The sequence below is a fragment of the Physeter macrocephalus genome, chromosome 3 (genome assembly GCF_002837175.3).
Source record: "Physeter macrocephalus isolate SW-GA chromosome 3, ASM283717v5, whole genome shotgun sequence".
Classification (NCBI taxonomy): domain Eukaryota; kingdom Metazoa; phylum Chordata; class Mammalia; order Artiodactyla; family Physeteridae; genus Physeter; species Physeter macrocephalus.
In genome coordinates, this window is record NC_041216.1 from 4067659 (window position 1) to 4095090 (window position 27432).

General features: G+C 40.4%; 1 protein-coding gene across 2 annotated transcripts in view; it reads left to right on the top strand.

Moving 5' to 3' along the window:
- The window catches only part of TRIT1 (tRNA isopentenyltransferase 1), a 42950-nt gene extending 21920 nt beyond the window's left edge, over positions 1–21030 (top strand). The window contains exons 2-11 of one of the 2 annotated variants that reach the window (XM_007119513.3): positions 3170–3310; positions 7249–7347; positions 8063–8208; positions 10902–11044; positions 12879–12990; positions 13350–13462; positions 13716–13793; positions 16733–16842; positions 17159–17276; positions 19857–21030. In XM_007119513.3, coding sequence (XP_007119575.1) covers positions 3170–3310; positions 7249–7347; positions 8063–8208; positions 10902–11044; positions 12879–12990; positions 13350–13462; positions 13716–13793; positions 16733–16842; positions 17159–17276; positions 19857–20026 — 1230 coding nt within the window. In that variant the 3' untranslated portion in view covers positions 20027–21030. The remainder of the gene's footprint in view (positions 1–3169; positions 3311–7248; positions 7348–8062; positions 8209–10901; positions 11045–12878; positions 12991–13349; positions 13463–13715; positions 13794–16732; positions 16843–17158; positions 17277–19856) is intronic. The other variant, XM_028485905.2, reaches the window with a different exon arrangement.
- Positions 21031–27432: the final 6402 nt, after the last annotated feature.

The following is a 27432-nucleotide window of genomic DNA, read 5'->3' on the forward strand; positions in this document are numbered from 1 at the left end:
GGACTCTCAACCACTGCGCCACCAGGGAAGCCCTAAAATTTATTTTTTTAAGGATTTTTTTTGACGTGGACCATTTTTAAAGTCTTTATTGAATTTGTTACAATATAGCTTCTGTTTTACGTTTTGGTTTTGTGGCCTTGAGGCATGTGGGATCTTAGGTCCCCAACCAGGGATCAAACCTGCTCCCCCTGCATTGGAAGGCGAAGTCTTAACCACTGGACTGCCAGGGAAGTGCCCTGATTTCTTTTTTAAAAAAAGACATCATATACTTTTATTTGTATGTACTTCAAAATACTGTACACCTCAAAGTTAAGGACTCTTTTTTTAACATAACCATAAAAGCATGTTATACCTAAAAGTTAACAATAATTCTTTTATCATCAGATACCTAGTTTGTATTACCTATATCTTTATGCTCAGTTTCTTTTAATCTGATGGTACAGGAAACAAAGGGTTAACAAGTCACTCTGAGATGACAGTTTACATTGTTAATCAAGATTCAGTTACAATTTTTAGTTTGTTAACTCTACCAGCAAGAACTCTGTTTTGTTTTTAAACCATTAATGCTCTTCTTCCTGGTATTCATTGACATTTGTATATATACCATAAACAGTACATTAGGCTGCTTCCTTCAGCAAATAAGGTGAGCTTAGTTCTAGGGTTACCTTCTGTTTGATTTATTATTATTCTTTTAATAAATTTATTTATTTACTTACTTTTGGCTGTGTTGGGTCTTCGTTGCTGCTCGGGTTGCCGCGAGCAGGAGGCTACTCTTTGTTGCGGTGCTCAGGCTTCTCATTGTGGTGGCTTCTCTTCGTTGCAGAGCATGGGCTCTAGGTGTGCGGGCTTCAGTTGTTGTGGCTCATGGGCTCTGGAGTGCAGGCTCCGTAGTTGTGGTGCACAGGCTTAGTTGCTCTGCGGCGTGTGGGATCTTCCTGGATCAGGGCTCGAACCCATGTCCCCTGCATTGGCAGGCAGATTCTTAACCACTGCGCCACCAGGGAAGTCCCCTTCTGTTTGATTTATGTTTATGTGTTCATCTGTTAAAACTGGCCATTTTAAGGGGCTCTAGAAAATACACCTAAAGGCAGACACAGGATGAAAATATATCTTCACATTTATCTACTTATCTGATGGAATGTGCTGGTAGAGATGTTTACATTTTGGCTTTTTTGGAGGTGGGGGCTGGTAATTATACATTTGCAACTATACATTTTCTTAACGTTAATCTCAGTGTTAAAAATGAGACTATTTACAGAGGTAAGAAGTCCTCTTTTGGCAAAATCAAGTTGTTGCTGGATTCTTTAACATTGGGTCATTTGGAATCTAAGCTTCAATAGAGCCAACTGAAGGCTGTGGGAAAAGAAGGAGAGGCACACACAATTATTAATTCTTTTTCCCTCCTTTAGTTTTCTTAATTTGCACAGAAGACCACAGTATACAGTATACCCCACTGTATACTGTGGTCTAATGTTTGAAGGAAGTCTTGTTCAAGATACAGGGAAAAGAACACCCTATGATTTAAGATTCCATCAGTATTCAGGTGTAAGAATGCAATTCTCTTGTCAGGCACAGATAAATAAGTTAGTTAAAGGCAAAGCTAGTTCTTTCTCTATGGCTCTATTTATATATTTTCTGTGTGTTGTTTTCTTTTGTGTTTTTTTTTAAGAGGGCTGTTTTGTTGGTTTATTTATTTCAAAGAAAGTTGTACTATAAGGTTTTTTTTGTTTCTTTTTTAAAAATTTTTATTGCAGTATAGATTTACAATGTTGTGTTTCAGGTGTACAGCAAACTGAATCAGTTATACATATACATATATCCACTCTTTTTTTAGATTCTTGTGTGCTGTCTTACTAATTAACAATTTTCTTTTTTCTTGAAGATAGCTTATATCCTTGTTGAGTAAGTAACCTCAGTAGCTAGGAGCACAGAGGCTTCAGAGTGATAGTGACACTAAAATTATTTCCCTTTCTTCTTGTGTTGTTGTGATAGTATTGATGGTAGTAATATGGGTAATAATATAGTGACCCTTATATAGTATTTACCATGTGCCAGGCAAAAACTAAATTCTTTACATGTATTAACTCATTTAATTTACACAACAACCATATGAGATAGATATTATTATCCTCATTTAACTGATGAGGTATTAAGGCACGCAGAGGTTAGTAACTGACTACTCCAAGTACAAATAACTAGTAAGTGGCAGAGCTAGGAATTGATCTGAGGCAGCCTGGCACCAGGGTCCTTCCTCCTAACCATTATACTGTACTGTACTTATTTGACACCCATATAAGTAAAGGGAAATGTGAGATAAAAAATGTGCTTAACATCTTTGTGGGCTCTATGGAACGTATTATTTGTTCATTCAGTGCTCCCTGTAGAATCAGTGATTACAGAGAGAACATTTAATCTCAAAGCATTCATCCCTATTTTCAAACTAGTATTTTCAGATCTGTTCTCCATCTGAGACCTTGCATTTAGAAAAAGTACACTTGAACTTTTTAGTTGAATTGGCAGATCAGGAGCTTACAGACAGGATATTGCCTTTGAGTATTTAGACTGTATTTGCTGACCTCCTGAAGCAGTAATTTGGCACACTGTTTCTACTACAGTTCAGCAGTATTAGGGGTTCTGACTTCAAAGCGTGTATGTGTGTGTTTTATATATATCTTTGTAGATAGGCCACTTCTCCACAAATGGAGCCAATCTTTTACAAATTCTAAAAACCTTTCAGAGCATTTAAATCCAAAAAATATCTAAGCATTTGAAGTAGAACTATGAGCAATGCAAAATGTTACCTTTCTGGAGACTTGTGATAGGTAGTAACAACCTGCCCACTTCTAAATGCTTGAAGTTCAGGCCAAAGAACCTCCAGTTAATCTTGCAGAGTTAGTTCTTATTTGGGCACCGATTTACATATACTTTTTATCTTTAAGTCTGAGTTAATAGCCACTGTTTGATAAGAAAGCCAATGTTCTGTTTTCTTCTGTTTCCTTTGTCTTGGATCATGTGGATCTGGCTGTGCTCTGGTTAGAACACATTTCCTCTGGTGCTTTGGGTCAGTCAAGTGTTTGGCTGCAGGGAGGAATAGATCACCATTTCTGCCCATCAAGTGTGCATCTTATGGAGACAGATGACTTTCTCATGCTAATTTTCTTTCCCCTAGGTTTATGAAGGCCTAGACATCATCACCAACAAGGTTTCTGCCCAAGAGCAGAGAATGTGCCAGCACCACATGATCAGCTTTGTGGATCCTCTTGTGACAAATTACACAGTGGTGGACTTCAGGAACAAAGCAACTGCTCTGATATCCTTAGGAAAGACAGCAACTAGGCTTGGTGGCTACAAGGCAGCCCAAGCCAAGGAAGTTTTCTTTCTAGTGACAATTTCTCCTAAGCAGAGGTACCCAAGATCAATAGTAGCATCCCCATGAGAACTATTCGGATTGAAAAGATAACAGTGTTCTTGCTACTCTGAGTCTTGTCCTCAGCCTGTAGCATCAGCATCACTTGGGAGCTTGTGGAAGTGCTGAATTTGGGCCTCATTCTAGACCTACCGAATCAGAATCTGCATTTAACTAGAGTCGCAGGTGGTTCACATGCATATTAAAATTTGAGAGGTGGGCTTCCCTGGTGGCGCAGTGGTTGCGCGTCCGCCTGCCGATGCAGGGGAACCGCGTTCGCGCCCCGGTCTGGGAGGATCCCACGTGCCGCGGGGCGGCTGGGCCCGTGAGCCATGGTGCGCGTCCGGAGCCTGTGCTCCGCAGCGGGAAAGGCCGCAGCAGAGGGAGGCCCGCATACCACAAAAAAAAAAAAAAAAAAATTTGAGAGGTGCTGTTTTAGTGGAGAGAACACTGATTTAGGAGCCAGAAAATCCATGTCCTAGTTTTAGAACTGCCCCGTCTGACCACAAAAATTTAATTGGGTAAAGCGTTTACCCCACTGAGCTTCACTTTCCCACCCTTTAAATGGGTATAAGAAATTAATTTATAAATATAATGGAATTATAGTTAGAATTCCAAAGGGATTAGGAAAAAAAGTTCTGGGTAGCACCAGGAAATTTTGGAAAAAAGAATAACATAAGGGGGGGGCTGCCCTTAAATTTTAATGTCCAGACTGCCTTTAATATCTGGACTGCTACATATTAAAACATATTGAAAATTCATAATAATTATAATAGCATGGAACTTATGTAATACTAGACAAATTTATGGCACAGATTAGAAAAGTCAGATACAAATTCAAATGGATGTATATATTTAGCTTATGATCAAGGTGGCATTTCAAAACAGTGGAGAAAGAATGTAGTATTTAATAATTATTCCTGGGACAGTTAATTATTTTTGGAAAAAAAAATCAGGTCCTTATTATATGGACATAAATTCCAGGTGGATTTCAGAGTTAAGTAAATATGTATTTTTTTTAAACGAAACTGAAACAAATGGGATAACATATAATTGAGTAGTTATGTGATTTTAGAGTAGGGAAGGACTTTGTAGATATAGTTTTCTTTTTTTTTAAGGATTTTTTAATTCAATTTTTCCTTTTTATTGTGTTAAAATATGCATAAAACTTACCATCTTAACCATTTATAAGTGTACAGGTCAGTAGTCTTAAATATATTCACATTGTTGTGCAGCCATCACTACCATCTATGCCCATAATAGTTTTTTTGTTTTTTGGGGTTTTTATTGAGGAAAATAGCTAGATTTGGATATGTTAGAATTAAGAATTCATACTGGCAAGAAAGTATTTCAACCATTTCAATTCCTAGGTATCTACCCTAGAGAAGCCTTGCCACAAGTATACCAGAAGATGGGTGGTAGATCTAATTTTAACAACATTGTTGCTCTTAACAGCAAAAACATATAAATACCCAAATTCTTACTTACAGAAGAATGTATAAAATGTGCTTTGTTCATATAAGTACTTTTTCAGCAGTGAAAATGAATAAGTTGCAGTTACGTGCATCAGTCAATGTGGAAGAATCTCAGAAACAACATAAAATGCGGGAGATTATAGAAGGATACATAGATGGTCATACCATTTATTATAAAAGTTAAAAAGCAAGCAGAGTTAACCAATATGTTGTTTAGGGTCTTATATACATCAGTAATAATGTAAAGAAAAGCAAGGGAATGATGAAAAACAAACAATACACAAAACAATTCAAGACAGTGGTTCCCTCAGAGAGGGGCAGTAAGGGGTTGTGATGGGAATTACTACATAGGAAGCTTCAAAAGAATTGATAATATTCACTTTCTTACATTGGGTTCATGAGTATTTGTTTTATTTTTAGGCTTTATTATTTACATATGCTGCATATGTTCTTTTGTATGTACTGAATATTTTATAATTAAAAATAATAACCCAGCTCACTAGAAACAAAGTTAAAAAACAGACTAGATAAGGCCAAAAAATAAAAAAATTTGAAAACAACAACAAAAACAGACTATAAACCAGGGGAAAAATATCTGTAACATTAGTATACTTATTATATGAAGAACTCAAAAAATACTTAAAGACCATGAGTAGTAATTCACAAAGGAAGAAATATAAATGGTGATAAACATGAAAAAGAGTTTACCATTGCCATTAATCGAGGCCATGCAAATCAAAATAACAAGATAATATTTTTTTGCCTATCAAGTGGGCAGAGATTAAAATGCAGATAATAATTCTTGCTCTACCTGCTTTATAAAGCACTTATATCAGATGAAGTAATGCATATGAAAGCCCTTTTCACATTAAAACATGTCACCAAATGAACATTGTTGCTGTAAGACAGTTCAGTTGTTCAGAAAGAACTGATGGAAAGTAGAGAGCTAATTAAAAGAGTTAAAGGGCAACAACAGCAGGAGATGACTTAATCAGATCACTTAGAGGTTTGGAGATTTGTGAATTTAAGTAAGAACCTAGAATCAGAGTGTCAGAACTGAAAGTACCTTAAGTATTCGATCAACCTTCTTAATTTGACAGGTGAGGGTAGTAGATACTGAGGCCCAGAGACAAAGGTTTTTGCTTAGGATCACAGTTGTTTCATGGCTTGGGCAGACATGTTAAACCTTTTCCCACCAAATAACTCCTATCCCATCTCCCTCCCTCTTTTCCATCTCTCCCTTCTGGTATCTCACCATTTCCCCTTCCCCTTTTATTTTCCTTGCTTCCTTTCCCTTTGTTAGTCAGATTATATATTTGAAGTTTTATTACAATTACTGTGTAATTGTATGTTTCTTATACTTAATTTATAGGGGGGGATATAGAATTTGTTTTTCTTTTTAAAAAACGAATAGACACGTTTCTTCCTAATGCTCCTTGATTAGTAACATCTTTCTCCCCTCCCTACCCCAACCTCTTATAGAGGGGTTCTGATAGAAAAGAAGTCATCTATCTCTATGCCCACAGACTGGCTGGCAAGGGGAAGAAGTGTGTAAATGAGTCTTTATCTGGGTTGAAAGTCTCTTTATCAGTTATTCTCAGAAGGAAAGCTCTTCGTAAAGCAGATAATTATCTGTTCAACAGAGATTCTAAAGAGAAAAATTCCAAGTAGCAGTGGTATAAAAACAATAATGACTAAAGTAAATTGAGTGCTTACTCAGTTGAAAAAAATATTTCAGGCATTGTCTTAGGGATTTTATTTGCACTGTCACGTGTAATGCTCGTAAGAACTCATGAGGATTTTACAGGTGAGAAAACTGAAGCTCAGACAAGTTGAATGACTTGCTGAGTGTTGGAGCTGGTAATTGAAATCTGTTTGTCTTCACAGCCTTTGCTTCCCAGTTCATCTGGTAGAGTTTCAAGTGGCTGAAATGTGCACTACTACCACAAAATGGTGAAGACTGAGTCTAAGAACTACGGCTTAGAGAAACCAGCTTGTAATTTGCCTTAGAAGGCAAAGTCACACAGGGAAAATCATCTTGGTGGCTTCCTGAGCAGTTGACACTTAATTCTGTGAGAGTCCTTAGGCTTGTGCTTGTTAAGCTGATTTTGAATACTAAGCAAGCTTTGAGTTTTAGCAGCAAGGCCTAGAAAGTTCTTGAATTGGAAGGAATTACCATCATGCATCTGCCTCTGGTTTATGCAAGTCCCTCCAGAACTGATAGGAAATGATTCTGAGAACTCATGAGAAACAGTGAAGACTAGTATCAAAAATATGACGAATGTGGTTTCTTACTAATACCCTACTTCCAAGTGAGTCAGATTTTCTTCTTGATATTAATATTGTGATGTCTTTCTTAACATTCACATTGAAGATATATTTGCCCGAGATAAAATTCCTATTGTCGTGGGAGGAACCAATTATTATATTGAGTCTCTGCTCTGGAAAGTTCTTGTCAATGCTAAGGTATGTTTAGTTCACTCGTAATTCAATGAGGAAATGGGTTCTTCTTTCTTGCCAGCTAATTTTAATGGGAGGAAAGTTGACTTTTGCATATTTCTTATACTCAGCAACTGTACTAACTTTCCTACTTAATATTCTGAAGCAAATGCCACCTCCATATGTGAAGTGTGCTTCTCCAGGCTGGCCTGAGGACAGGGGCTGTGTGTGGGAAAAATGCTCCTCTGTGGATTAATTAGCATCTCCATGTAAGTTAACAGTACATTAGTCTGATTCAGCATTTCCTGGCTGAAACAATCTATGTGTCAGGGAGATATCTTCCACTAACCATTCTTACAGAGATGCTATTGCTTAGGGTGGGACTTTGCAAACTATAATGGGCTGGAAATTCTGGTCCACTCTTTGGTTACACTTGTTGAGAAGACTAGACTCCTCCTGGATGTGTTAATATAGATGTGTTAGCCTGGGTAGCTTGTACTCCCTGAATACTTTCCTAGACAGCTAGTCCTCTTTCCTCTTTGTTTGCTGTGGCCTCACAGCACTACCATGGTGTATTGGAATTTTCTGTTTATGATCTGTCTGTCTCTCACTATATGGCAAGATCTTCTGATTCATCTCTATTCTGTGTTCCTAAACACTTAGTAAAGTGCCTGGCACATACAATGTTTCAGTGTTTGTTGAATTTTTGAATTAAATTTACTACTAAACCTTCATTTAATAGCCTTGGGAGATGGGCACTGAGAAAGTGATTGACCAGAAAGTTGAGCTTGAAAAGGAGGATGGCCATGCACTCCACAAACGCCTAAGCCAGGTGGACCCAGAAATGGCTGCCAAGCTGCACCCACATGACAAGCGCAAAGTGGCCAGGTAAGAAAGCTGGGAGCCAACTGACGCCAAGCCCCTTTAGAGTTAGAGGGCAGTCAGTTCTTAAGTGTGCCTGGGTGAGACAGGTTTGGTAATAGCAGTTAGTGGAGATTGATGTGTTTTAGCTCAGCTGGTTAGGAGGCCCAGAGTTATTGCCTCAGTCCAACTCCCTCAATAAATAGTTGCACCCTACTTTGTTGTTGTTACATTTAAAATGCATAATACAATACAGTTTTTCCCTAGGGCCTATGTGATCTTGCTTCATTTTCTATTTGATCTTTGCTTTTATAACAGTTTTCATATACATTTTTTTTGGCATGAGGTCAGCTGACATTGTGATTCAGGTTTCATAATTGATTGTGCAATGCTGAGTTCTGCCCCAGCAGCTTGCCCAGTGGGAGGCAGGTTTTATAAACTGTCTTATAGATCAGTTCACCTTTACACATGGAGACTTTCTTGAAGGGAAGAGAGAGATGACTTTATTAGTTCATTAACCATGTTTTGTTAGGTTGCTTTGAAATTGCAGCCTCGTGTATTAGGTATACTTTTCTTTCTTCCATCCTTCCTTCCTCCCTCCTTCCCTCCCTCCCTCTGTCCCTCCGTCCCTCCCTCCCTTCCTTCCCTCCCTCCCTCCCTCCTTCCCTCCCTCCCTTCCTTCCTAAGATTAGATGGTTTATTTTTTCCTCCATAAATATGCATCTTCATTGGCTCCATATTCTGTTCACTTCTGACTGCATCTTCATTTTATCAGTCATTTTATCTATTTTTTTTCCTTCCAGTTTTATTGAGATATAATTGACATACAGCACTGTGTAAGTTTAAGGTGTACAGCATAATGATTTTCCTTATGTATATCATTAAATTATTACCCCAGTAAGTTTAGTGTACTTACATAGACACAAAATAAAAGAAAAAGATTTTTTCTTGTTATGAGAACTCTCAGGCCTCACTCTTAACTTTCATGTATAGTATACAGCAGTGTTAGTTATATTTATCATGTTGTACATTACATACCTAGTACTTATTTATCTTGTAACTGGAAGTTTGTACCTTTTGACTGCCTTCATCCAGTTCCCCCTTCCCCCACCCCCAGCCTCTAGTAACCACACATCTGATTTCTTTTTCTATGAGTTTGTTTGTTTTGAAGTATAATTGATCTAGAACACTATGTTGATTCCTAGTGCACAAAATAGTGATTTGATATTTCTGTACATTACAAAGTGATCACCACTTAGGTGTACTTTTCTGTAGTGCCAAAAGTGATACCTTATCTGGCAGAGTAGAGGACCTACTGTATGGATGGTTATACACATTAGATATTTATAGCAACATTTGATATTGACGGGTTATGAAGTATTCCACTCAAATGAGTGTTCTAGATCAGTGTTTCTTAATCCTTTTCTATTATCCCCCCTGCCCCTGAAGCCTTTTTAGACATTTTTTTCCTAATTGTGCTTCCCTCCCTCCCCTCCATGAAATTTTAGTACTGAAGAATAAGATTTTGGGAGAGGGCCACACATCATTGTAATATCTAAGGTTTTTTTGCTCCCTTGAGGGCAATATCACCCTGTTGATAATGCATATTGTAGATAAATGAAGTTTATACTTTCCAGTATCCAAACATTTTATTTTTAAACATTTAAATAGAAATCTTCCCAAAACTTTTTGGAAAACTCAGGGACACTCTGATGAACATTCATTTTTGTATCGTTTTATGGTATGAGTCTAGAGCTTGGTTCTTACCATCTGCTCCTTTTATTAATCAGTTCTTATCATTTCTCCTTATTTTGTGACTTCTAAACTAGTAATGAGTTGAGAATGTGTTTTCGTAAGAACAGTAGGTTCTAAGCAAGAGCTCTAGAGTCTCTAAAAGAAGATTGGAGGACTTCTTTCATCTTTCTTTTAGTTTGAGGCTGTATTCTAGCCTCCAGATAAGTAAGATATCTATTACATTTTTCCCTCTTAGGTCCTCTCTGAGTGACCAGTGATAGGGAAAGATGAGGGGTCTCTACTCTTGTGTTAGGGTTTCAGGAAGTAGAATTGGATCAGGAAGGGAAAGATCACTTTCAAGCTGATAAGTTGCAATCACCCAGAGTGGTAGAGTATAGATTTGAGAGTTAAATTACTAGTGCTGCATAACATAATAGATGCTGACAGAGTGGATAGTGGCTTAAGAATAAGTGTGTAGTTCTTTCTTCAGTGATCTTTGTGCTAGTAGAGTACTGAATTAGAAGCATTTTTCATTAATTTTAGACATATTTAAAAAGAAAGTTGATGAGCTGGATATACAGCATACTTTTGTACTGTGGGAAAGGCATTCCAGCGAGACTAGACTTGTTGGCTTATAGCAAAGTGTCCCAGACAAGCTTTTACTGCTTACGAAAGTGAGTATGTCGTGTTCTCTTTGTGTAGTAGAAACCTGTTGTTTCTGAACCTGTTTAACTGATTTCAGAAAATTTTATATATGTTTAGAATAGTTTTATTTCTTTCTTTACCTAAAGTTTTTCTTTAGAACCCTTTTCTGAGTAGCTATAGGATTGCAGTAACCCCAGACCTTCATGTGTTCAGGGGCTTATGCAGTGAAAATGACAGTGAGGTATTCTATAATAAATAGCCTCTCCCCTGTTTCACTTGAGAATTAATATTTCCTAATGGTTGTTATGGGTGTGCCCACCCTCCCCTTTCAAATGACTTAGGAGCTTGCAAGTGTTTGAAGAAACAGGAATCTCTCATAGTGAATTTCTTCATCGTCAACATGCAGAGGAAGGTGGTGGTCCCCTTGGAGGCCCTCTGAAGTTCCCTAACCCATGCATCCTCTGGCTGCATGCTGAACAGACAGGTAAAAGTCCTTTGGTGTCCTAGAGTTGATCCGAGACAGAGCTTATAGTAATACATTACTGTATATAAAATCTTTAGAGTAAATCAACTATACTTCAATAAAAAGTTGTTTTGAAAAAAATGCTTTAGAACTATTAGTGGCTCATAATAAGCACTAAACAAGTGTTAGCTATTCATTTTATTATCATGATCATTATTCATTGACTTAGTAAGACACAGTGCCATTTCCCTAGGTATCTTTTTGGAAAGCACGTAAAGGTAGCCCTGGCATTAGTATAACATGAGATGAGTATAAGATTAGTATAAGATGAGGATGAGATAAGATGGGATGGGAAAGAGACTGCCATCCAGAGAAAATCCAAAGGAAAAAGAGAAGGAAGGCTCCTGTGGAAGGAGGTCTGACTCTCGGGATTGGCTAAAGCCTGGATCACTGATTATTTTGGAATCAGTAGGCCTGAGAAGTGGGAATGATGGTGAGCTAGCTAACTGATAGTATTTCTTTTTGGTTTTTTGCTAACGCCCTGTGATAATAGTAACTTCTTTATCCAACAAACATAACAGCAAGCATTCAATGAAGTGCCAAGTGTTCTACATAGTACTTGGATTTCAGAGATGAATGTGAGACTACCTGCCCTTAAGGAGCTTCCGGTCTAGTGGGGCAACAAATAACGAGGTAGATACTATGTTGTGATAAACGCTGGGCTAGAAGGTGCTGTGGGGCCACAGAGAAGGGATGATTAGCATTTTCTGGGGGGGAGTCGGGGACCAATTTGTAAAGGTAACTTACGAGCTAGGTCTAGAAAAATGAGATCGATATGGGAACAGGCGGTGTAGTTTAGTGATTAAGAACATGTCTCTGAGCCAGGCTGTCTGGATTCAAATTCCTGTTCCATCGTCTCTGGCTATGTGAGTTTTAAGGCAAGTTGGTTTACCTTTCTGTGTCCCAATTTTCTCTTCTATAAAATGGGGATGATAATAATAATACATATCTCATAGCTTCGTTGAGGATTAGATGAATTAATAATACATGCAAAGTGCTCAGAATGTGCCTGGCACATGGTGAGTCCTCAATAAATGCAAACTTTTTAGGAAGATAGAAAAAAAGGTTATTATCATTGTAAGCCAAGAAATAGCAATAGCAGAGGTGTAGAAGCACATAATTGAAACGGTGGAAATTTGTTAAATTAATCTCAAATTATATTATCTCAAACTTAAATTATAAGGTTATAGAAAAAGATAATGTTTTAATAATGAACATTTTGTAAATAAAAACATGTGTTACAGTGCAGCATCAAACAGTGGTATCTGATTCATAATAAAGCTGTGTTTGACCACCACATTGGAATGATTATCACCTCTCACTCTTTGCACCTTTGTCTGGCTCAGTAGTTCAAGATATACTTAGGATGGCTTTGGTTTAAAGATTCTCATTCCTATTTAAGGTGTCATCTGAGAGTTCTTAAATATGAAATAGCGTAAAGTTAGAGTAACACATATAATGGAAAAAAGTAAGAGTAAAACGGGGCTCTCAGCTTCCTCTAAAATAAACAATGGATATACATTCCATACAAGAATAAAATATTTGTTCTTTCTAGTAGCTGTAATTGTGTGCTCTTTACATAAGAAGAAGACATGCCTCATTCTGGCTGTTTTTATTGAAATTGCAGAGTTTTTAAGTGTGACTAAATATAATTATGAATTATTGTATAATCTTTGGACTGTGAACCTTTTCTTCCATTTGAACAAATTCTCTTCTTTGTGGCAGCCTATGCATTCATCATGTATAGTACACATCTTCGGCAGGCTTGCTGGTTGATGGGTTAATTTGATTCAAGTTCTAGATGAGCGCTTGGATAAGAGGGTGGATAACATGCTCGCCGCTGGGCTCTTGGATGAACTAAGAGATTTTCACAAACGCTATAATGAGAAGAAAGTTGTGGAAAACAGGTGAGAATTTGGCTATTACTTTCACCTCCTCTCCATCCCTTGCTTACGGTCAAAAGACCGTAAACATGTAATACTGGCTTTGGATCTACTTGTTTGCTACCCTTCATCATTGGAAGGAGGTTTGGTGTACTTGTTACAGTTGCAATTTTCTAATCTCAGACATTCCCAGAAGTTAATTTTCAAGGGAAGTTACCTGGGAGCTGGTGGGGGAAGGTGGAGGAAGGATTTCAGAGAGGTAGTAACTGCTAAGGATCTCAATTTCCTCATCTATGAGATGAAATGGCTCAGCTAGATCATCTCCAAGGCCCTGCTAGCTTTCAGATTCAATGGCTCATCTGCTGATGCTCTCCTGTTCCCAGCCAGGACTATCAACATGGTATCTTCCAATCAATTGGCTTCAAGGAATTTCACGAGTACCTGATCACTGAGGGAAAATGCACACCAGAGACTAGAAACCAGCTCCTAAAGAAAGGTGTGAATTCTCCATCTAACCTAGCCTTGGACATCCTTGGGTGACAGAGTGTCCTGCTGCTATGGCCTGAGAAGGATCTGAGGCTAAAAGAGACCCAAATGGCCTTCAGCTCAGAACTGAGATTTTCACCTACCAAGCATCCACCAGTGTGCTGACGTGGCTAGTTTTGTCTAATGCTGGGCTGGATGGGCCTTCCTTTCAGCAGAGTGAGAAGTGGTTAGATAGAGGTTCTTATGTCTACCTTGTCTTTCAGGTATTGAGGCTCTGAAACAAGTGACTAAGAGATATGCCCGGAAGCAAAACCGATGGATTAAAAACCGTTTTTTGAGCAGTAAGTGTCCTTGTTTTTCCTTATGCCTTGGGTCTGCTTTCAGTGGAACATAGATGTTCTCAGCTCACCCAGAAAGTGAACTTTAGTTTCTGGATCTGTTCTAAGATTTGGGACCTGACCTGGGGGGTTTTGCATAAGTGATTGGCCCGGGGGTGTTTTCCTGTGATGCCTCAGAAAACAGTTCTTCCCAAGGAAGAATCTGCCTTATGCCTTGAACACATGAGTGCTGGCTGCAGACAGGGAAGAACAAAATAGCAATACCTTCTTAGCGGAGTTGGTGCTCAGGGTTGTTTTTAGCTTCAGATTTCGTACCTGAAGGACAGTCAGATTTCCGTAGGGAGGCTTTCCTAATTAAAATGGTTTGGGGGCCAGATAAGTAGTATAAAAAGACAAAACTTTCACCAATTCTCCCAGCATCGCTTCTGTGTTCAGATACGTAGTGCTTCAGGCTGCTGCAACTCTTAACTTCAGTTGAACAGCACTTTTAAGGAAAAGGGAACGAAATTCTCATTCATTGGACCCTGTACTGCATCCTTAGCACTAAATTTGGTGCCGTACATATGTTACTGAGCCTTCAAGGTGGGTGGTATTCTTTTCTTTTTGCAGATAAGTAAATAGAGGCTTAGAGAAGTTAAATAACTTGCCAGAAATCCCCTAGCTAATAAGCAGTAGAGTACTGAATGCAGGCCAGACTCTGAAGTCCACACTCAGCTTTACACCATGCTTCTTATTTCCTTTAGTTATAACGTTAGCTGGACAGCATTAGTATTGGGCCTCGGGTAAGAAATTGTGTGGTTACGAGCTAAAAGGAGATTAATTTAAAGGAGATTAAGCATTAAGTGAAACCCTAGTTTCATCTTTTGGGCCCTTTTTTAATATGCTTTGAATCATCCCTGTTTACCTTTTGCCATTGGATTTCTGCTTTCAGTTACAGATACGTACAGCTGAGGTCTCCCCCTCCTCCTCAATGCCTCTGAATAGAAACACCTTGGGCCATGTTGTTGACCCTTGGATCTCTCTCTCAGTTCTCACCCTCTGCTAGAGTTCTCCAGTGTAGTTCTCGCGCCAAGGGGCTTTTTACACTTTCTTCTACTTCCCTTGCTTTCTCTGCATGTCCTTTTAGATAGAAGTCTTTGTGTCAGCTGAAACAAAGTTCCCTACTACAAATTTCTAATGCAGCTTCTCCTCTCCGCAGGGCTAACAGTTAGTCTGTAACAAAAGATGGGTTTTTTTGGGTAATGATTTGGAACTTCTTCCTGTGGTAAAGCCACAATAACTCCCCCATCTCTGAGTCATGAGGGCTTGATGGCACAGTGCATCATATGCCCGTTCCTCATTCATGCGTATGCCGGCACAGTCCTGATGCTAGAGTGAAAGGCACAGCTGCCCTGTAAATCAGGAGCCGTGTGTGATTGGCCAAGGGCTGGTCTGCTGGGATAAGGTTCTGGCAAGAAGCCAGAGGGACTTCCCCACCCCAGCTTGGCCTTGGACCCAAGCCAGAAATAGCAGCTGGGAGCCGAGAACTTGTTGAAAGGTACTTAGACAGGGCACAGAAGCCCAACAAAGGACTTAGAGGGGAAAGGAAAATATAGAGTGGCCTGGAAACAGGTGCAGAGCTTAGCCAAGGCCAGGTGTGCTGTGGATGCTGCCTGCACCCTCCCAGTCTCACCTTTCCGTGTGGTGGCAGGTGCAGCCCAGTCCAGTTTATGAGGAATCTTATTTGTGGTTGGCACTATCAAAAGGCCAGCACCTGCCAGCCGTTGGCATTCTGAGGACTTTGATGTTTTTGTCCATGGGGCAGTGCTCTTTGCCTTTAGGCAACTGACTTAACCTAGATGTGGAAGGCAATTTAATGTATCCACAGACTGGGGAAACTACCAGCAGAGACTAAACATAGTTGGCTCAGATGGATGAAATGCTTATAGCTATACTTTCGGCTACCTCCAGTCTTATCTCCCTTCAGAAGTATTTACCAGAGGGTATTTCTTTTAAAATAAATTTATTTATTTATTTATTTATTTTTGGCTGCATTGGGTCCTCGTTGCTGCACGTGGGCTCTCTCCAGTCGCGGTCTTCGATGCGGTATATGGGCTTCTCATTGCGGTGGCTTCTCCCGTCTCGGAGCACGGCCTCTAGGCACGCTGGCCTCAGTAGTTGTGGCTCGCAGGCCCCAGAGCGCAGGCTCAGCAGCTGCGGCGCACGGGCCTAGCTGCCCCGTGGCACGTGGGATCCTCCCCAACCAGGGCTCAAACCCACGTCCCCTGCATTGGCAGGCGGACTCCTAAGCACTGCGCCACCAAGGAAGCCCTACCAGAGGATATTTCTTGAATACTCCTCTAGATCTGTTTCTTGGAAACAGGGCTCAACTAGTTCAATTCCAAGGCTTTTTTCTAATTTTCAGATTCAGCAGCTCACTGGTTGATACTCTGCTGTTGCCAGCCCATGATTATCAGTATGGTATTAATGAGTTTCGTGAATGCTAGACTGCTGAAGGGATGTATACAAACCTGAGACTAAAGAAAGCTGTGAACTCTCTTGCCACAGAGTGACATCACTGTAAGATGATACAGACCTTAGAACAGGCACTCACTTCAAGCTGCTAATTGCCTCCTGTCACGTGCTACCTTTATACTGTAGCCCATACAGTGGTCACTAGAGCTGTTACTCTATATTGTTTTCCTGACTGATCTGGAAGATCCTACACCTGAGACTCTGGATTATACAGCTAGACTTATTGGCTGCCTACCAGTCAACCTTCTGGGTCTTTCTTGGATTGTGTGTAGCTGTTTGGTTCATGTTTCTGGTTAGATTGAATGGCATGGTCAGAATGTTTATTTCTTTGACCCCATATGTTTCCCTTGAGGATTTTGGAGTCCTAGGAGCAGAATAGATTGGGTCTTGGAGGCTGACCTCTCACAACTTTTCTTTGTCATCATTAGGACCTGGTCCCAGTGTTCCCCCAGTATATGGCTTAGAAGTATCTGATGTCTCGAAGTGGGAGGAATCTGTTCTTGAACCTGCTCTTGAAATTGTGCGAAGTTTCATCCAGGTGATTATTAATCATGGTACTGTCTATTGTCTGGTTTTCACAAAGCTTTCCTTTGCTGACACTTCTGTTGCTATTCTGGGAACGGAGCATTCTTTTCCATGGAGTAGAGCAGAAGGCTGCTTTTAGATCCCTGGAGGCTGCATTTCTACTTTCACTTTCAGAAAGGTTGTTGTTAAAATCTCTTCTCAGCCCACCTGCTCTCTGGGGTGAGAAAAAGGAATCTTGGGAAAATCTCACTCCTCTTAATATCAGAGTATGATATCCAAATCTCTTTGAATCAAATGCTTCTCCCCCATCCCTGCCTTTTTTTTTCCAGGGCCACAAGCCTGCAGCCACTCCAGTAAAGATGCCAAGCAGTGAAACTGAGAACAAGAGAAGTTATCACATGTGTGACCTCTGTGATCGAATCATCATTGGGGACCGTGAATGGGCAGGTAGAGTCTAGGATAGAGAAATCTGTCAGGGTGGGTCACACTGACTTCATGAAAAATTTAAGGTCTTTGGTAGGTTGAATGCTAGAGTCTGCTTGTTTGTAAAAAAAAAAAAAAAAAAAGGCCAGATTCCTCTAACAGCCTTTGTTCAAATTTCATGGAGAGGCCTTCTCAAACGGGAGAGTTATCTCTGTATTCTCAGTTTCAAAGGAAGATCATATGCCCTCTAGCTTCAGCTAGAGTAGATATTTTACTGAGAGGTCTGCAGTTAACTTGCCAGAGCTCCTTTGACTTTCATGATCCTGCCTGAGTAGTTTCTTGGTCTCATGTTTAGACCTCAGTGGGGGTGAGGTAGGATTGTAAGGGAAGCCAGGCAACTCACCCAAGAGGCCAAACGAGCAGAAACAGCTGGGAGGGAACAGGAAGTGCAGTTACTCCTCCTGGGTACATTCTTCAGAAGTGGTGTCTCTCCAGTAACTTTTAAGGTAATACATTGAAATGGTGTTGGTTGCAAAAACTGTGATTAAAAGTGTTAAGGGAAACTGTGTGAAAGCAAGATGGTTAGACACGCAGAAAGACGGTGGTCAAAGGGTACTGTCTTCTTCATAAGGCGCTCCTGACCAACCCAGGAACAGCCCTGTACTGAGGTTCTAGTTCCCTGTTTCAGAGCCTGGGTCTGTCTTTGCCATAGAGTCACATTGCACTCCCCTGTCGGATTTCTACAGTAATCCAGCAAAGCTCAAAAGGGCCTTCGCCTCCAAGCCTTGAATTTACATTGTATTTAGAAACTTGTTTAAGGCTCACTCCTTTTAGGCACAAGTAGGGCTTGTATTTTACCCAGCGGCTGGAATCCTGTTCAGAGTACTGCTTTGCATGGCATTCTCATAGAAGTGGATTTTTTCCCCCATACCAACCAATAGAACGATTAGTTCTATTAACTGTTAACGCTGGCAAAATGAACTACATTGTCAGAGACTGGGGATGGCTGTGATTGCCCAAGCAGCAGAAGAAGCCTCAATTATCGTTGGTTCATAATGATGAAAGGGGAAGAGAAAGAGAGTGTCTGCTTGTTTTTTCTAAAGGAAACTTAGTGGTTTGATTTGTCGAATGTCCTTCAGGGATTGCCACAGAGAAGCAACATTTGTGAGCCTTTGTGAGCATAGCTGTGTAAGCCCTTCTATAGTGCCATCTGTCAAGTCCTTGCTCTCCCATCTCCTGCTGCCATGGAGAGTCAGTCCAGAAGGCCACTTTTTGCCGTAGGCTCTAGCTGGAGACAAAGCTGACTTTTTCCCTCAAGTAAACTTTTCCTTGACTTCTAACCTCTTCCTTACCTACTTTTGCTTCCAAATCCCTAAAAATGATGTTTTAAGTAAGTATGAAAGAATTTAATCTCATTGTCTATCTTTGTAGGTGTTTCCAGGTAAGATTTCCTTGAAAAAGAACAGGATGGTAAAAAGGAGCTTGTGTGAGTTAGTCAGAAGCTGAGAACTGTCTTTGGGGTGAGAGGTCAGAAATTGATATCAGCCAATAGTAGCTTTTCAGCTTTACTGCTCCTGTGGATCCTTCAAAGGGATCATCAGAAAAGAATACTTGCTGTGATCTCTCTGGTGCATTGTGTGCTGGAGAATGTGAGTGTCTGGGTTAGTCATTCAGATGGCTTATCTGACCCAGGCATAGGGATGTCACATCAGGAGGGGCAACCTGAGGGAGCTGGTTAAGAAGAGGGAAGGGCGGCTCTGGGTACTGTAGGCCTGAGCCATCTGTCCTGCAATACAGATAAGAATTTGGATTTGTAACATATATTTATTTATGGCTGCGTCGGGTCTTTGTTGCTGCGTGCAGGCTTTTCTCTAGTTGCGGCGAGTGGGGGCTACTCTTCGTTGCGGTGTGCGGGCTTCTCATTGCTTCTCTTGTTGTGGAGTACGGGCTGTAGGCGCACAGGCTTCAGTAGTTGTGGCATGCAGGCTCAGTAGTTGTGGCTCGTGGGCTCTAGAGCGCAAGCTCAGCAGTTGTGGCGCACGGGCTTAGTTGCTCCGTGGCATGTGGGATCTTCCCGGACCAGGGCTCGAACCCGTGTCCCCTGCACTGGCAGGCGGATTCTTAACCACCGGGCCACCAGGGAAGCCCTGGATTTGTAACTTTTGAGCTGTGTCAGTTGAAATGTATCTGTAACAGGTAGCCCTATATGGGAAAATTGAGTCTGGAGCCCTATTCTGGAAAATTGGCTCTCTTTTTGAGCTATAGGTAATCCGAAGAGCTTACCTGCTGTGTGACCTTGGACACAATGTAAGACCTCTGAAATCAGTCTCCTCCTGTATAAAATGAGCTGAATAATACTGTCCCGCAAGATTGTTGTGTGGATTTAGTGATATAAAGCCCCCAGCAGGTATACGTGATTTGTGGTAGCTAGTTTGCTAGCTAGATGGCCATATGACTTATTCTTCTCTTAAAAATGCTAAGCAGCTGTACCAATACATGTGTTGATCCTGTTATTGTTAAAGAAAAGGATTGTATAGTTAATTTTGAATGCTTCCAGGATTAGTTGTAGAAAATCCTAATTTTTGTTTGTTTGTTTTGCCTTAGCACACATGAAATCCAAGTCCCACTTGCACCAACTGAAGAAAAGAAGAAGGTTGGACTCAGATGCCATCACTACCATAGAAAGTCAGAGTATTTCCCCAGACCATGATATAGAGCTTAAAGAAAAGGGATCCCTAGGGCAGAATGAGGAAGAGCTGAAATCCAGCGTTTAAGGGACTTGTCCAGTGGCCTTTGCAAAGGTGGCGGGGGTCCAGTTCTTTCATTCAGTGGTGTGGTTTTATTTTTTTTATTTTTTATTTCTTTTCTTTTTTTTTTTTTTAGTGGTGTGGTTTTAACATCTCATGTTCTCTGTCATGGAAACAGAAGGCCTTGTTAGCTCCTTGTGTGGCTGATATGTCTGGTCTGGTAATGAGTTTGGGAAGGGCTTTTTTTTTTCTTTTAACCTTAAAGTTTCTATTTTTGAAAGAGGCACAGACTGCACTTTTTTACGTTTGATCTTTTTGGTGATGAATACTGGGATTTACTGTATCCCTTTAAAAAAAAGTTTTATGTCCTTGACTCTGGCTGGAAATATCTAATTTCCAGACACTTGTATAGATGATTGAGTTATTGTGAGCCACAATTCAAGAGTTCTGGATTTGGGTGAATGGCAGTAAAGGATCAGCCCCAGTGAGATAATTAAGTGAACCAAACCAGTTTTTGGAATTCCATCGAGACGGAGAGAATCAGACTGAGGTGGTTGTGATATGGAGCTTGATAACTGAAGACTGACATTTGTGGAGCTCCTCCTGTGTGATTATCACTGCTATCTTTCTATTGAGTTAGGAGACTATATTTTTATTGAAAGTTAAATAAAGAAAAAGTTTGCAAGAACCTCTCTAGTCCTTAAAAATATGTTTATGTTCATGTCTAACTTATATACAGTATGCTTTGTTTTCAACATGAGAGCTTTTTCTCAAAGTTGATGTTCTTAATATGCTATCTATTTGTTTATTTAGCACATGTTTATTGAGCACTTACTATATTCCTGGAAAACATCTGGAGAGGATCTTCTTTTTTTTACTGGAGATTTGTTATTTCCAGTTGAAGCTCTCTTATTGGAGTGACCTGAGCTACCAGCAACGTGAGTGTACATATATATGAATATAACATAAAATTAAACATTTTTAAGTTTGCAATTCAGCAGTGTTTATGTTGTGCAACCAAAACTTTTTCATTACCCCAAACAGAAACTGCACCCCTTAAGCAGTAACTCCCCACTCAAGCAGTATTTTATCTGTTCTGAATCTACTATATGAGAGGCCCTAGAGTAGGCTAGAGGGATACAGAGATAAAATGAAATGTGGTTCTTGCTTTCAGGGAGCTTGTAAATATCTTATATATACACAGACAACAAATTTAGGTAAAAGACTATCAAAGACCATAAGAGCTGTATAGAATTTCACTTTGGAGGGAAGAGGGGAGGGATCGTGGAAGAAGGCGCATTTCTTTGGGACCTGAAAAAGCAGTTCTTTGTGAATGTATGTGAGCTAGCTGTGCAAAAGTTTTATTTTTTCACTAGATGCTTTTACATAGTTCAATTTTCAAAAATCAAAATGATATAAAAAGACAAAGACATTCATTGAGAAATCTCGCTCCTACCTCCATCCCCTTCTCCTCCCATAGATAACCACTTCTTAGTTTTTTTACATACCTCTCAAGCGTTTTTTTAAGTATCAGTAAATATGAACAAATACAAATATATATTCTTATTTCTTCCCCTTACCCAGAAGGTAACAAATAGCACATACCGTCTTTATCCATTACCTTACCTGTTGGCAGTACCTGGGTGTGCATGGGTTTCCCCTGCCTCTGGTGGGTCTCCCGTTTCTGCTCTTTACCACCCTCCCGAGGCTCCCCCAGTTGAGCACAGGCCATAAGCATACTGAACTTCATTCAGATGCCAGGGTTAGGCCAAAACCAGCCTCTGAGGAAATCTTGAGCTATGGCCAGCCCTTTCATTCAGCCAGCAGATATTTTAGAACTTACTATGTGCCAGGTGCTGTGCTGGACTCTGGGAATTCAATGATCAAAAAAGTCCACATTGATCAAATAATTACAGCTGTAGTAGGGCTGTAAAGAAAGGACACTCACGGTGAGTGCAGGTAATCCACAGTCCTGCCTCCGCTTGGTGTGTGGGAGTGTGTGTGTGTGTGTGTGTGTGTGTGTGTGTGTGTGTGTGTGTCAGAATGAGGAAGAGCTGAAATCCAGCGTTTAAGGGACTTGTCCAGTGGCCTTTGCCAAGGTGGCGGGGGTCCAGTTCTTTCATTCAGTGGTGTGGTTTTATTTTTTTTATTTTTTATTTCTTTTCTTTTTTTTTTTTTTTAGTGGTGTGGTTTTAACATCTCATGTTCTCTGTCATGGAAACAGAAGGCCTTGTTAGCTCCTTGTGTGGCTGATATGTCTGGTCTGGTAATGAGTTTGGGAAGGGCTTTTTTTTTTCTTTTAACCTTAAAGTTTCTATTTTTGAAAGAGGCACAGACTGCACTTTTTTACGTTTGATCTTTTTGGTGATGAATACTGGGATTTACTGTATCCCTTTAAAAAAAGTTTTATGTCCTTGACTCTGGCTGGAAATATCTAATTTCCAGACACTTGTATAGATGATTGAGTTATTGTGAGCCACAATTCAAGAGTTCTGGATTTGGGTGAATGGCAGTAAAGGATCAGCCCCAGTGAGATAATTAAGTGAACCAAACCAGTTTTTGGAATTCCATCGAGACGGAGAGAATCAGACTGAGGTGGTTGTGATATGGAGCTTGATAACTGAAGACTGACATTTGTGGAGCTCCTCCTGTGTGATTATCACTGCTATCTTTCTATTGAGTTAGGAGACTATATTTTTATTGAAAGTTAAATAAAGAAAAAGTTTGCAAGAACCTCTCTAGTCCTTAAAAATATGTTTATGTTCATGTCTAACTTATATACAGTATGCTTTGTTTTCAACATGAGAGCTTTTTCTCAAAGTTGATGTTCTTAATATGCTATCTATTTGTTTATTTAGCACATGTTTATTGAGCACTTACTATATTCCTGGAAAACATCTGGAGAGGATCTTCTTTTTTTTACTGGAGATTTGTTATTTCCAGTTGAAGCTCTCTTATTGGAGTGACCTGAGCTACCAGCAACGTGAGTGTACATATATATGAATATAACATAAAATTAAACATTTTTAAGTTTGCAATTCAGCAGTGTTTATGTTGTGCAACCAAAACTTTTTCATTACCCCAAACAGAAACTGCACCCCTTAAGCAGTAACTCCCCACTCAAGCAGTATTTTATCTGTTCTGAATCTACTATATGAGAGGCCCTAGAGTAGGCTAGCGGGATACAGAGATACAATGAAATGTGGTTCTTGCTTTCAGGGAGCTTGTAAATATATTATATATACACAGACAACAAATTTAGGTAAAAGACTATCAAAGACCATAAGAGCTGTATAGAATTTCACTTTGGAGGGAAGAGGGGAGGGATCGTGGAAGAAGGCGCATTTCTTTGGGACCTGAAAAAGCAGTTCTTTGTGAATGTATGTGAGCTAGCTGTGCAAAAGTTTTATTTTTTCACTAGATGCTTTTACATAGTTCAATTTTCAAAAATCAAAATGATATAAAAAGACAAAGACATTCATTGAGAAATCTCGCTCCTACCTCCATCCCCTTCTCCTCCCATAGATAACCACTTCTTAGTTTTTTTACATACCTCTCAAGCGTTTTTTTAAGTATCAGTAAATATGAACAAATACAAATATATATTCTTATTTCTTCCCCTTACCCAGAAGGTAACAAATAGCACATACCGTCTTTATCCATTACCTTACCTGTTGGCAGTACCTGGGTGTGCATGGGTTTCCCCTGCCTCTGGTGGGTCTCCCGTTTCTGCTCTTTACCACCCTCCCGAGGCTCCCCCAGTTGAGCACAGGCCATAAGCATACTGAACTTCATTCAGATGCCAGGGTTAGGCCAAAACCAGCCTCTGAGGAAATCTTGAGCTATGGCCAGCCCTTTCATTCAGCCAGCAGATATTTTAGAACTTACTATGTGCCAGGTGCTGTGCTGGACTCTGGGAATTCAATGATCAAAAAAGTCCACATTGATCAAATAATTACAGCTGTAGTAGGGCTGTAAAGAAAGGACACTCACGGTGAGTGCAGGTAATCCACAGTCCTGCCTCCGCTTGGTGTGTGGGAGTGTGTGTGTGTGTGTGTGTGTGTGTGTGTGTGTGTGTGTGTGTTGGGAGGTGTGTGTCGGGGTGCATGGTGTGACACAGCAGGATGCTGGAGCAGTAGTCTGAAGCCAGGACTGCACGTGGTACCCCGTGATCTGGAAAGCTGGGCTTCTCAACGTGACTTCAGTGGCTTCTCCTCCCCCAGTCTGTGGGATATCCTGGCCCCCTTGAGTTTTATTGAGACTTACCCGCGTTAACTGATTTGAATCTCAAGAATAAATGTATTCTTTGGTCAAAGAAGAAATTGTCATTGAATCCACGTCATCTTATTCTTTAGATTAAATGTGTAATTTTCCCAATCAGTTTATTAACCACTTCAGGAGCTAATGGGGTGGGAAGCGGCATCTTCCCACTGGAAGTGGAGGTGAATACTTATTGTGAGCCAAGGGGGACCAAGCAGTTTATATACATTAGCTTCTCATACAGCCCTGGGAAAGAGACGCTGTTTCTATACATGTTTACCAATGGGGAAACGGGCTCGGCAAAGGCACCCAGCTAGTAAGTGGCAAAGCCGGAATTGAGGCGAGGCCACAGAATTAAGAGTTCAAGCTGTTGAGCCCTGTGTTAAGGTGGCTGGTTTTAAGGAGGAACATTAGTCTCTGAAATGCTCTTCACACAAGTTGCTAAATATGTTTTAAAGCTTAAAAAAAAGTTTCAGTGGAGAAGCAGGAAAAACTAGTTTTAATAATCCTTCTTTAAAAACCTTTAATCCGTCCATCTGAAATACCTGGAGCAGTAACTGCTCGTTGAACTAACTCCCTGCTATCTCTCTGGCAGTTGGAAATCAGGGATTTCTTGAAAAAGAAGAATCAAAGTGCCCAATAGTTAACTAAGTTTAAGGCACTGTGGTTGTGCCTGCTACCCCTGTTCTTAGACTCAGCAGGATGGAATTCCTTTACCAGCAGCAGAGGGCCTGAGGAAGGCAGAACCCTCACTAGGAATCTACTTGGGGCCCTGGCCTGAGGCACTGCCTTGAGGTAGATGTCCCCTCTCTGCCTGCTGCCCTCTGAATGACTTTGCTGTTGTGTGTAGGCAAGGGAGTAGCTCTGTCTAATGATTTTCCTATATGTAGAGATGAAAGGCTCCTTAGCACCTTCTTGTATGGATGGGGAAACTGAGGCCCAAAATGTGGATGTTCCACAGCCACAGAGCAAGTTGTGACAAAGCCAGCACAAGCCTGAGGTCTCCTCTCTCACTCAACTGCCCAATCTCATACCAAAGCTCATCTGAGAGCAGGAAGGGGCCAGCTTTGGGCATTTTGTTCAGCCTGGAGTGAGGATAAGGAATGCCATTTTGTACCATCTTGCCTCAGATAATACCTAGACAAGCAGAGCCTTTCAGTGCAGGTACCCAGAGTCTCCAGTCAATGGCAGTGCTATCTAAATGGCTTTGGCAGTTAATTCCAGCACTCAACAAGCTATTAGGTCCATCTACCTCTGTCAGTAAAAACCTTTTCCCCTCAGTTTTATTGAGAGATAATTGACAGGTAAAGCAGAAGTCTTGACTAGACTTTAGACACTTCTTGTAGTTCAGACAATGCTGTTTTAAGTAGGTAGGAAATACTTGGACTCCGGAAAGAGAGGTGGATTCTTAGTCTTTAAAATACTTTGCTTGTTTTTTAGGGCTCAGCAAAAGAACATTTCATCTATAGTCTAGGTACATGGTTTGAGCCTTTGTAATTCTCAGTAATTATTTATGTTCTTAGCCTCAATCCCACATTCTACAAAGAAGATTTTTCTGCTTAAAACACTCAGCACATTAAAACAACAATAAAAACAAACAGAAAAAAAACACTAGAAAGTAAGCTTTTATGAATGCAGTAACCTGTCTCTATATCCCCAGCATCTAGAAAGTCAAGTATTTGTTGAATTAGTTGCGTGAAAGCCTCACAGTTAAGTGGATTTCTACATAAATAATCTGCTTTAATTGTTAAATAGCTTTTAACTAAGATGAAGAAATCTTGGGATAGTAGCCACAGGAAGGGAATTTCATTATTTGATTATCACCTACTTGGGTGGTTAGGGCTGTTTTCTGAAAAGATGGCTAACGGGTCATTGGTAAAGCTATTTTGAATACGTACAAAGGACGCTGCCTGGTTGTATTAGTTAGGGTAAAGGGCTAAGCTGCTGTAACAAAGAGACTCAACAATACAGTGGCTTAAAGAACAAAGAAGTTTGTTTCCTCCTCACATAACAACTCTGAGGGGAGTTAACATTTCCGAAGTGAGCGGTCCAGGTCAGTGGGGCAGCTCCACTCTAAGCGGTCATTCAGGGACACAGATTCCCTGTATCATGTTGCTTCTCCACCCTCTGGGGGGCATTGTCAACACCTGCCTGGTTAAAGTTGGCTCATCTCTGGTTCCAGCCAGCGGGAAGGAGACAAAGCGTGGAGCAGACACGCCAGATGCCTTAAGGCCTGGACCCTGCAGTGGCACAGATACTTTTGCTCACTTTCTTTTGGCAAGAACTTAGTTACGTGGCCACACCTAACCTGCAAAGGAGGCTGAGAAATGTAGTCAAGCCAAGAAAGAATGGGAGAACAGATTTTGGTGGGCAACTTGGAGTCTCCACTAAATTAGTCTCATGGAAAGAACACTGGTTTAACTAATTAGCTCTGCTAGCTCGCTAGGGGCAAATCTATTTCCCCATCTGTGAAATTGGTGAGTTGTATGAGCTGACCTGAAATATTTCAAAAAGTAAAGCTTGACAAAATCTTGGCTGCTGAGATTTTAGGATGAGAATTAAAAATCGTTAACAGTGAACATGAGACTGAGTGAGCCTTGGGGCCAATGGCTAATGCTCTAAAGATGGTGGAAAGGAAAGATAAATCTCTCTATTTCCCCATCTGTGAAATTGGTGAGTTGTATGAGCTGACCTGAAATATTTCAAAAAGTAAAGCTTGACAAAATCTTGGCTGCTGAGATTTTAGGATGAGAATTAAAAATCGTTAACAGTGAACATGAGACTGAGTGAGCCTTGGGGCCAATGGCTAATGCTCTAAAGATGGTGGAAAGGAAAGATGGAAGGTATTTTGGTGGTATTGCAGAATACCTGAACTAAGGGCTGTAACCATCTACCTCCAGACTTCTTTCGATGTGGGGGAAAAAAACCTTGCTATTTGTACCTGCAGCTGAAGGCTTTCCTGTCTAATATGCTGTCTGTGCGGCCCTGGGAAAGTTGCTCAAGCAGCCTGAATTTCCTCGTATATAAAATGGAGTTATTACCTCCATTCCAGGGGACATTGTAAGGATTAAATGAGGTCCTTCTGAAAGCAGCGTAGTGTTTGGCACTGCAGTGCCTAGTAAGTGGTGGGTATAAATTGGATTTATTTGCTTCATTGGGGAAAAAATTGTTAA